This window comes from Suncus etruscus, chromosome 5 (genome assembly GCF_024139225.1).
Source record: "Suncus etruscus isolate mSunEtr1 chromosome 5, mSunEtr1.pri.cur, whole genome shotgun sequence".
Lineage (NCBI taxonomy): Eukaryota > Metazoa > Chordata > Mammalia > Eulipotyphla > Soricidae > Suncus > Suncus etruscus.
In genome coordinates, this window is record NC_064852.1 from 101,390,956 (window position 1) to 101,403,339 (window position 12,384).

The 12,384-nt window shown below is 37.9% G+C and overlaps 1 protein-coding gene across 1 annotated transcript in view; it reads right to left on the reverse strand.

The window, feature by feature from the left end:
* Window positions 1–1,488: 1,488 nt before the first annotated feature.
* CSRNP3 (cysteine and serine rich nuclear protein 3) overlaps window positions 1,489–12,384 on the reverse strand; it is a 123,902-nt gene continuing 113,006 nt past the window's right edge. Inside the window, exons 4-5 of the mRNA XM_049773423.1 lie at window positions 4,399–4,695; window positions 1,489–3,007 (exon numbers count right to left, since the gene is read on the reverse strand). Of these exons, the coding sequence (XP_049629380.1) occupies window positions 1,940–3,007; window positions 4,399–4,695 (1,365 nt within the window). The 3' untranslated portion in view covers window positions 1,489–1,939. The remainder of the gene's footprint in view (window positions 3,008–4,398; window positions 4,696–12,384) is intronic.

The window sequence follows — 12,384 nt, forward strand, 5'->3', positions numbered from 1 at the left end:
CCAAGTTGATAATTCCAAAACACTTCTTCAAAAAAATGTCAATGCCTTCAATATTGTTTAACTTTAAGAACAGGAACAAAGCTCTTTGAATGTTAATATGGTTCTTAATCTGCCCCAAAATTGGGGTCCAAGAATGGGCTGGAACCAACTGCAGTGAAAGAGCTGCCAGGTAAACATTAACCCCAAGTCAAGTTTTAGTGGAAAATTTTCCATTGGAGGACTTTCTCTAGATCAGATATATTTAGATTGAATTAAGTATTTTTTAAGGAATTAAAACCTACAGTGTATTTTTATCTACATTTCTAAACACCTAAGTATCAAAAGGCATTAAAAAATAAGTAGTAATGCAGTCACTGAATAACAAGGCATGTCCATAGTTCAAAGAGGCATAAAATGTGAAATGATATAACAACAAAAGTTTAAAAATGCATAATAGATTTAGCATTGTCATATTGCAGTTAAAAAAAGAAAGCAGAACCCTATTTAGTTACCTAAAGTAATTTACAGGAAAAGGGATTTTAGAAGTCCTCCAATGAATCAAGTGCAGATAATCTAAAGGAGGGGAGTGCATGATTGGTTTCTATCTGTCCCTTTGAATAAGGGAGAATGAGGTAATTAGAAAATATTCAATGCATTCTGGACTGTTTGGCTAATTGTCCAAGACAAGTGAAATCAAAATGCTTCAGAAAAGTAAGGCCTAGTAGAGTATTTGGGTAGAGGCCCTGCTTCAGCTAGTCACTAAATGGAAATCTCATTCTCACTCATTTTGCAGTGATAGATTGATCACACTGTAGAGAAGGCTGGTTGTTGAGGAGGTATCTCTTGCATGTTTTCTCAGCCTCCTCTGTTTCTATCGAGTTAGGTCTTCAGAGTGGTGAAGGAAAATAGATCACTTTTCCTTCATAAAGTATCACTGGATGATTCCTTTATATTAATTATATGAACCTTATATAATAGTTACGAATTTAAAAAAAATCTTTTTTTTTTTGAAAAATTTTTCATTTTAAAGAGTTCTCAGTCCCCACCCTCACAAGGTACCATGAAGGGGCACTAAAGTGCATTTTAATGGAGGGGAGCTGGGTTTAAAGGTGCTGTCCAAGCTAAGAACCAAGATGATGCTGTTTAAAAAAGAAAGGCAATTCCTTCTGCCTCCATCTCTGGAGTCAATTGAGGGAGGGCCATCAACTCAACCCTCACCACAGGATTGTCCTAACTCTTAACTTTAGAGAAAACTGTGTAAGGACCTGCACAGAGAGACTCATTTATTTGTCCAAAATAGCAAAAATAGGCCTATTTCACCCTTAAGAAAGTATTTGCAAATCTGATCAGTCACAATCATAAAAAATATGAATGGATTCCAGGTGCAATCGAGGTGGGCATGCTCGGTGGTTCTAACTATGAGTCTTCAGCTTAAAACAACATGCTGCTGTTCATTTTCATCAAAACATAATTTCTAACTACCATAAATAAAATACACATGGAACTATTAAATCTTTTTTTTCTTACAATAATTACTTTGACATTAAAAAGTCACCATAATCTTCAGATATATTGAAAATTAGGACTCTAAATCTTATTATTTCCCACTCTTGGTTAACAATCTTGCACAGGCCCGATAATCCAAAACTTGGAAGTCTGATCTACACAGCTTGGCAGGTTTTGCACAGTTTGACAGGTAGGCAACTGTGAGATATGCTTTTTTTTTTAATTAGCATTTTCTATCAAAACAGACTGAAATCTTTTAAAATCCTCCTAGAGACTGTATTTGTGCAATGCCACAGTCATATAGCTAGAAAGGAGAAAAACAGAACACAGTCTAGAAGATTTACCACAGTCGAAGAGTTTTTGGTCCTCAGTTTAAACAAAGATGAGCCCAGAAATCCAATGAAATACAATGCTTTACATACAAGAAGGTTGATTGGTCCTAGAATAACTGAAACTACACAGGGACAGTCTCGACTACTGGCGATTTGATGCACTCCTCGTGCAATCTGCTCTTTTCTGCAAGGCTCAAGGGATTTTCAGCGGGGTGGTCTGAAATGTGACTGTCACCATTCAATGTAGAGACAAACCCTTCAGGGGACGGGCCTTTCAAGTAGGAGTGAAATTCCACTTGCGGATGACTGGACCTGTGTTCAGGATACAAACTATTACAGGGCATTCCGCTGTCATTTTCTGCAGAGGAGCAGCAAACAATGACAGAGGGATTGGCAGCTGGGTAGTGGGAGGTGCCATAAGCTTCTTCTGCTTGTCGGGCGTAGTCCACAAACTGTTCAGGGGTCATGGTGTAAGGCACCAGCGAGAGGGTACCGTTTTTGATCGTTTCTCTTTCCGAATAGTTCTCTGAGATCTGGCTAGGTGTTCCTGGAATGTGGCTATCTATTTGGTAATAGAGAGTTGAAGAGTTGGCATAAAAAGAAGCATTTTTTGAGTGACTCTCATGAATGGCAGTGCCATCAGAATAACAAAGGACGGAGGGAAGAGGCACAACTTCAGCATGAGTACCCAAGCCTTCCACAAAGCTGTCCCCTTTCTCGTCATCCTCATCCTCCTCTTCTTCTTCCTCTTCTTCCTCCTCTTCCTCTTCTTCGGACTCACTTGGTGCCAAGCTTTGAGTACTAGAATCAGTGACTCCACTGCAGAAGCTGCTCCCATCTTCCTCCTCTTCCTCCTCCTCCTCCTCCTCCTCTTCTCCTTGGCAATCTAATTCCTCAGCAGACTGTAGGTGCAGTACAGCAGCCTGGGGTTCTGTTTCAATCTCAAAATTGTCTGTGATGGAATATTCTACTGAATGAGCTACTTGGCCCAGGGAACTACTATGAGCATTGAGCTCACCATGGCAGCCATTCAGAGCAGGGATTTGCTGCTCTCGGTTTTTCTCCAGTTCAAGTTTCATTATTGTGTGCAAAAAGTGAGTCCGAACACGAATAGGATTAAATTCAATTCTACCTGCTGTGTTACTGCATCCTTCTTTCGTGCAGCCACATGGGAAAGACATTCGATCCACCTTGGAAAGAAGAACATAGATTAGCCTCATGGAACTCTGACAAACTAAATACAATTTTCATCTCTCTTGGCAACTCTTTAGCTTTTGAGATGACTTAATTTTACTTGTACTGGAATAAATGAGAATTTAACTGCAAAGAGAAACAAAAAAGGGAAGGGAAGCTTTCAAACTTAAGCATTTTTTTTAGTTTTAAAGCATATATTCAATAAAAGTCCATGGGTTAGGTGCATATTTGTAATTTGTTAAGCCCTCAAATGCTTTTGAAAATTTTTTTCTGCATCTGTCCTTTTTTTCTGCTTTCTTTCCATCTTATGAAGTTTACTTCCATTTCTGTGATGCTTATATTCTTTTCTTAAGTGTCTTTCCCTTCTGCTACATTCCAGCTAACATGGCCACTGCTAAATAAGTGAATTTACTGCCTTCATCCCATTTGCGTTTTTCATTCTAAATCACATGATAGTCTCTATACTAGTCATGCCATTTTTTCCCTTTACTTATTACAAAATCACCTTCTTTGCTGAAGATGTCTAGATCAATACCACTTAGTGTCATGTGAGCTGCTATTCCACTCTCCCTGTATAACCTTCTCATTGTTTTGGATCCATGATACATGACATATAGTGTTTGGTCCCACTGCAAGAGGCATGCCCTTTCATGGTGAATGGTACTTGTATGAGTAGGTCCTGACCCCCATGTTTCCTTCCCCATTCCATTATATTATCAACCTCTTCATGAACAATTAACCAGTATTCCAGAATTACATACATAACTAGATTCTATAGAAAGAGAGACAGATTCAGCAAGTATTGTTGGAGTAAGCTGTTGGCACTGGTGAAAAAGTGAAATTCTGAACAATCCTAGAGTGTTTTTCGACCCCTCTTCAAATCTGGCCCCTCCATCTTACAGATGGCAGTTCAGAAACATTTTCTGACTTGATAATTTCCATAGCTGCTAAAAAAAGTAGAGACCAGAGTAGAATTTATGTTACTAAGTTTTAATCTAGCAATTTTTTCCATTAGTTCATTATCATATTAACAACCATTTTAAACTCCACAGATGGATGAGAAAATGCACACGCAAAGATAAAGGATGTCATTATCTCTTCGAATCCTTATAAAAAGCCAAACTAAACTGTTAAAATAAATAAAATGAAGAGAAAGTAACTCCAAACACACTCTACTGCTGCCCTGAGCTAACTTTCACAAGTATCTTATTACTTTGAGCATAGCATGCATACAATAAATGGTCCTAAATTAGTCTTTCTAGTGAATTATATCTTGACTTACTCCTACGCTTTCCTATGTAGGAAATGCCATTAAAAGTAAAAATTGTCTCTCCATGGGGTAGCTGATAATGTCTGCCACTGGATTTCCTAAAATGTAAATCTTTACCTGACACTTAATGCCTGCCAGGCTGCAGGTACACGTTTCCGGATCACAGAACATGCGGCAGTCGCAGCCACAGTCCTCTCTCGAGAGGCGAATGGCTCGAAGCTCATGCTTCTCTTCCACATCAATCTTTTTCACTCCAGAGGCCCGCAGCAGAGCTCTCCGTTTTTTTGTTGGCAGGGGTTGTAGAAAGAAGTACTCATCTACCTCGGTGTTGTCTAAATCAATGTCATCATCAGAAATGTCATCCACTGTGAGAGTGCTAGCTTCTTCAGAGTCCACGGTGCCATTCTTAGTCATCTGAAAACATGAAGCAGAAAATCAGAGGCCTAGCATGTGCAAGTTCTCAAATCCCTACTATACTATTTATAAGAAGAAAATCATATAACAGAGTGTCCCTCTCTTCCCATAGTCAATATGTGTTTGTGACTCAAATCACTTCCTCTATTTTTCTCTTTAAGGCGGCACAGGGAGGAATATACCTATCAAAACAACAGACTTTTAAATGCTCCTGTAATAGAAGACTGTTAATTGGAACTCTTAACCTCCTAATGCTAGGAGCTACGCTTAGAGCTTTTAGTTTGTGCAAAGTGGAAAAAACTCAAGGTTATAGGTTTCCATCAGGGAAAATTATCTTTAGACTCTGTGATGGGCATCTCTGATGTTGGAATAAATGTGTCCTTGTTCAGAAGTGATAACATCTTAGTGGAAACCATTACCACCTAAATCAGCAAACAAGTTGTCCTTGAAATAACAATCTGGCCTTATGGGCTCCAGCAAAATAATGTACTACGAAATAAAGCTGTGCTGCACCATGCTATTGGGATTACAAACATGGTTACCCTACAGAACATTCTAGGAATAAAAGCTTGATATGAAGTAATCAGTCAGGCCAGAGAGTTCTCAGCAAGACAAGGCACAGAAGGAAGTAGGGAGGGCACTTGCAACCAGAAAACTGAAACAATAAATGCAGCTCTCATAGGAGTCTAAGGAAACGAGTGCCCAAAGCAATACCTTCAGCATAATAGCTCATGTGGACAACATTGTCTCACAGACCCATATCTATTTGGCTTCTATTTATATTTCTTTTATAAATTAATTTCATCCATCAGTAAACTCAAACTCAGCCTTTTCCTTCTTCCAGTTATACTACAATATATTATGGTTTCCTCATAAAAAATAGGCATGTATAAGATGTTATCTGAGTAGGAAAATGCAATGTATTCTAAGTAGGAGTATATGTATAAAGGTAAAAACACAATAAAGTATTATGTAGAAAATTCTGAAAAAATAAAGAGAAACCAATTTCTTTAATGTTTGCATTTTCTGTGAATAAAATCAGACTTCATTATTTACAAGTATTGTTGTCCTTTCCTTTAACAACAATTCAGCCCTTACAGAGTTAAAATAATCTGGTGGCATTTAACATCCATTTTTCATAGGAAAAAGTTTGACATTTAGAGACCAAAAAATCCCACACCAGAAAATGGTAAACATATTTGAAAACATACAGGAGTCTAGTCTTTCCTTTTGTAGAAATAATATAGTAGGAAGTACATACCAAAGTATGTCACAACAGCTTTTGACATGCAATTTCAAAGCATATTTATTTTTTAAGAAGTATTTCAGAAAAATCTGCGTTCTTACAAAAACAGATTTTCCTTTTTATTAGGTGTTTCTTGATATAATTTATGTCCATCTTGGCATTTCTTCACATGCATTGCTAAAGCTGTTCTCATTTTTTCTATAATGTCCTCTAATGGACTATCATTTACAGTGTTGCTATCATATTTTTGTTAACTCTTATTTACTAACAGAGTATTTTTCTAACAACAAAAATCTGAATTTAAAAGCAATTTAAGTATATATTGCCTAACACATACTAAATCCTGAGTAAGACAAAATTCAGGGAGAATTACCTTTTTCTCTTGTCCCCCCTTTGATGTGACAAAATAATTATTTATTGTTTGGGGGCCACACTCATGGTGTTTAGGACTTACTCCTGTCAGTACTTGGGTAACATTAGTTACCATGAGACACAGAATTTAAAAGTTGTTGATAGTTGAGTTAGTCATACAATGTTTGAATATCCATTCCTTCATCATTGTTCATGTCCCACCACCAATATCCCCAGTTACCCTCTCTGGTCATCCCAACCTTCACTCCTACCCAGTGTGACCAGATACTTTTCTTTTGTTTTCCTTTTTCCTTTTAGGCACTATAGTTTGGAATACTGTTACTTAAGGGATATCACAAATATCACTTTACTTTCTTTCAGTAAATCTACATGTAAAATTTTTAAATTGCTTTCAAAGAGGGAGAAAAATACATTTTCTTACCTAATATCAGAGTGACAGTCAAATATTGAGTTCCCTTTATATGTTTGTACTCTTTTTTATATAATTTTTATTGTGAACAATGTGAATTACAATTCTTTCACATTATATTTAAGGTACATAGTGACAGTGAATCAGGGCCATTCCCACCACAAGTATTGTCCTCTCTCCACCGCTGATCCCAGCATGCATACAATACCTCCATCTTTTACCTCCCGGCCTGCTAGTGTAACAGGTCCCCTTTGTGTGTAGCTTGTTGTAGATTGGGAGTCTTGATTCTGTTGTTGTTGACTTTGGATTTGGTATTTAGGTCTGATCATTTTTTATTTCCACTCAAATTTCAAGAGACTGTTTGCTTCTAGTATCATCCACTTTTGTTTTTCAATTACTAGTTTTGTCCAGTGATCAATTCCAACTGTATGGACATCTGTCTTACTTAATTGCACTTTCCACCCATTATTTCTGTCATCTTTCAGTATTATTCTCATACATTTTAATGCCCAGAAGATGAGTGTGGTCAGTCATTTAACTCAGTATGATAATCTCCATATCTATCCATGTATAAGCAAATTGCATGACTTCAATTTTCCTAACAATTTCACAGTACTTTTGTATAGATGTATTAGTTTATTTATCCACTCATCTGTTCTTGAGCTGTTGTAAAAATTCCTTATGTTTCATATATGATGAGACAGAATATAAATTGATTGATGATGAGCATGTTGCATATAGGAATTTCTAGTTAGTTGAACAGTTGAAAATATCTCTAAGACACAGTACACTTGTAGCATACACTTATCACCTGGCAATGTGTCTCAACAGAGGTCATCTTGGTCTGCGAAATGGGATGTTCTTTCCTTTACCTCTTAAAGAGTGCTATTTTGAGAGGATATCAAAAATTGGGGCTGTTTTGTTAAATGTAGTGTTAAAATTCTTTCTTTGATAAATATAAAGGGAGGTTTATCACAATTGCAAATATAAGATTAGGTTTACTCAAAAAATAAAACTTGCTCTTGGTACATTGTGACCACCATGAAAAGAGATTCTTGTACAGAACATGTGATCAAGTTAGGATTGAAAAGACAAAGCAGATTTGGTCTACTGAGTTTTGAGTTTGTTTACTTACTGCAGTTTAATATGAAAAAATTAATCATGGTCCAAATGACTACCATAATATATGAACATGAACAAAGCATTCACTATTGTATCATATGTCCATGAAAAGTAAGGAGGATGATAAAGTATTCTTACTTTAGTATTAGTTCTGTTTAACAGAAATACATGGAGTCTTATATAACTTATATAAAAAAATCTGTGTACTCATCACAATCACAGAATTTGGAGAACAAGGACACACTTCATTTGGTATGTGTAGAAAACAGAATTAGACTTAATATATTTTATTAAAAGGCAATCATTGATTAACCATTACAGCAAAGTGGCTGGTTACAAAGTCAATACACAAAAGACAGTAGCATTTCTCTATACAAATAACGAAGCTGAGGAGACAGAGATTAAAAATACAATTCCATTTAAAATAGTTTTAAAAAATATCAAGTACCTAGGAATCAACCTTACAAGGGAAGTGAAGGATTTATACCAGGAAAATTTCAAAATACTTCAGAATGAAACTGAAGAGGATCTAAGGAAATGGAAGAACATCCCATGCTCATGGGTAGGTAGACTCAACATAATCAAAATGACAATCCTACCCAAACTCCTACATAGATTTAATACAATCCCCATCCAAATACATGCATCATTCTTTCAAGACTTAGAACAATCAATCATAAAATTCATCTGGAACCACAAAAGACCCAGGATAGCCAAACAGATACTGAAAAACAAGAAGTTGGGTGGCATTTCTTTACCTAATCTGAAGCTATACTGTAAAGCAATAGTGATCAAAACAGCATGGTACTGGAACAAAAACAGAGCCTCAGACCCGTGGGTTAGAACAGAATTTCCAGAAATAAATCCCCAGATATACAGTCAACTAATATTTGACAATAGAGCCAAGAACTTGAAATGGAACAAAGAAAGTCTCTTCAACAAATGGTGTTGGTACAACTGGAAAACCACCTGTAAGAAACTGAAAAATGACTCATACCTCACCCCTTATACAAAAGTCAACTCAAAATGGATTAAAGATCTTGAAATTAGATTAGGATCTATAAAGTTTATTGAGGAAAAAATAGGCAGAACACTCAAAGACCTATATATTAAAAAAGTCTTCGAGGATGGAACACCAATGGCAAGGATCTTAGCATCAAACATAAACAAATGGGATTACATCAAACTAAGAAGCTTCTGCATGGCAAAGGAAACCCAACTCAAGACAAGAAGACAGCTAACTGAATGGGAAAAAATTTTCGCACTCAACACATCAGATAAGGGGCTGATAACCAAAATATACAAAGCACTCAGAAAGCTGAGTCCCCCAAAACCAAATAAAGCCATAGAAAAATGGGGAGATGAAATGAATAGACACTTCTCCAAGGAAGACCAAAAGATGGCCAACAAACACATGAAAACATGCTCACCTTCACTCATCATTAGGGAAATCCAAATCAAGACAACAATGAGGTACCACCTTACACCAATGAGGATGGCCCACATCAAAAATAATGGGAACAATCTGTGTTGGCGGGGATGTGGTATAAAAGGCACTCTCATCCACTGCTGGTGGGAATGCCCCCTAGTCCAACACCTATGGAGAACAGTCTGGAGAGTGCTCAAGGAGCTCAGAATTGAGCTCCCATTTGACCCAGCAATTGCTCTCCTAGGTATTTACCCCCAAGTCGAAGGGACATTCATCCCAAAGTATGTGTGCACCCCACTATTTATCACAGCACTCAGTATAATAGCCAAGTCGTGGAACCAACCTCGATGTCCAACAACAGATGAGTGGATTATTAAGATGTGGTATCTATACACAATGGAATATTACATGGCAGTCAGAAATGATACAATCACAGACTTTGCAGCAACATGGATGGACCTAGAACATATTATGTTAAATGAAGCAAGCCAGAAGATGAAAGATAAACACAGAATGATAGCACTATTCTGAAGTACCTAGAATATACACCAGATATACACCCAATACCCCATGATTAAATAACAGGGTGTAACAGGATAGGAACCTCAAACACAGTAATAATCACCATATACTGGAGAGTATAGCCCAAAACAAAGGGGAGAGAAACAACACAAAGCCCGACTACACACTATATCATAAAGAAATGAGCAACAACAGAAACAGCAGTGTAGAGAGAACAGGTAAGTAATTATCGTTTTACTACAAAGACCCATAATAATTTACTAGGGGTCATATACAGGATTACAGGTAAAAATTATGATGGGAACCTACTGAATGGAACCAATGGAAACACTTCAAAACATGATATTTGAATCCCTTAACCTTACCACATTTAAAATAACCTCTCAGTTTTTCTGTTCATAGGGGTTCCTGGATACAAAATGTGAACATCCTATGGGGGTACCTCGGTGCTCAGTCACCCGAGGCACCATACTCTGCTTGAAGCATGAAAATGGCCAGATAAAACTCTTTAACATACCCTTTATTTCTAGATTATGCCTTCTTTTAGGACCTGAAGCACAGGACCAGCCAAATCACCGAAGAAACAACCGAGACCTACGAATTTTTACCACAGGGCCCAAGCATCAAACCCTTTCAACCAAACTAACATGCCTTGCTCTTCTCATCACTAACCAAGTGAAGAGACACCCACTCAAGCTCTCACCTCATTCCCGGCAAGAAAATAAAACCAACACCCTGACAGACTCATGAAGTGTGGCCCTCCTAATCACCTCTCCCTAATGTGGACTGTGGCTTGATACCGGAACTAGCTCCAAAGGACCCCCACTGCAAGAACTGTACCCAAGACCTCCCTGCCTGGACCCCACACCACACAAGGAAATCTCAAAAAGCAAGGGGGAACCCTATTCTTGCATAATAAGTATAGACCTATATAACACTACCTCTTATTCTGTTTCTCCCCAAAAATAGAGATCTCCTGTATCACTTCCCCCCCTTTTCTCTGTTTTGTCTTTTCTTTTTTATTCTTGTTAGATTATTTTGTTTGTTTTGCCTTGTTTTAGTTTTTTTTATTGGATTTGATTTGTTTTTGCTTCTTTTGGGTCACTCCTGGCAGCGCTCGGAAGGTGCTCCTGGTTCTATGCTTGGAGAACATCCCTGGAGGGCACGGGGGACCATTTGAGATGCCGGGTTCTGAGCCATTGCCCTTCTACGGAAAGGACAGATGCCGGATCTCCATGCTATCTCTCCTGGCCCCACTTTATCCCTTTAATTACATCTTTTATTTAATCTTCTTTTTTTCCTTTAGATATGTGTGAGCATATATATTCTTAGTTTTTGTCGGGAGTCTGGCTTCTTTTCTCTCCACCCCCCAAATCCACCAGCAATATAATGTAGCACCACTTCCTCCTGCAAAGACATATTAAACAAAGGGGAAATTGTATTTATAAAAACAAGCTCTTATCTACTAGGGATAAGAACTCATACTTGTTTACAACACAGGGACATCTCCCACCCTGAATGTATGTCATGTGGAAACAACTTAGGCTCCAGGGAACTAGACACTGACCGTTCAGCCTTAACTCCAGGATCCCAGACATAGATACAACAGAATTCTCTGCAACAGTTCAAGGAACCAAATCCCCTCCAGGGCACTTACAATGCTGCTCTGACACCAACATGAGCCAGTCCTAAATTGATAACCCGACAAGGAGGAAATGGGAACAACTTAATCTAAGAGCAAGTTGTCCTCCCTCATCAGCTATCAACAAGACAAAATCAGAAAACAAGTCACTCTTTGATATGTGCAAAAGCCAAGATCGCTATATACTGCATGTTGCAACCAAGACTGGACAGTACACATCCAGGGACCAGCAACAACAACAACAGCAGCAACAATAGCCTAGCTTTTGGAATACGATCTGTTCAACAAACAGGAGCTCCAATTCCAGAAGGTTGACTGAGACAACCACAACTGAACGGGTCTTCCGGAATCATAACGAAAGACTTTATCCCAGGCTCCAGTCTAGGAGCAACATAACGACCAAGAACACCAACTACAGAAGATGGATTAAAATGACACTGAAGAAACATAACTACTAGAACCACAAAGAAAGACTTCATAAACTCCATTCCCTGAGCTGCACAGCCACCAAGATCTCTAGAAACAGAGGTCTGATTTTACCATCCAAGACAAAGCAGAAGTCTTCCGCACACCACGAAAGCAGCAAGGGGAGAGTAAATGATCATGCAAGGAGTCTAGAGTTAATCCCATGACAGTATACTTCAGGGGTGGAGAAACCCTGTGTCTCCTAGGTCAAGGGAATTCCCTCTACAATAACCCCAATAGTTACTGTGCCTATGCAGGGGGATAAAGAAAAGGAGGAAAAAAAGAAAGCACAAAACAATCATTTTTCCACATGTTTATTATCGATTGATCGATTTTTTTGACGTCTTTATTTTGGTGTGGAGATTACGGTTGATGTCTCCAATATTATTCTATTTTATTTTGTCTTGTCTTTCTCTTTCTTTTTGCATTCGAGCATGAGCTGATTTCAGAACCAAGACTATTGTGTGGTGCCTATCTTTATT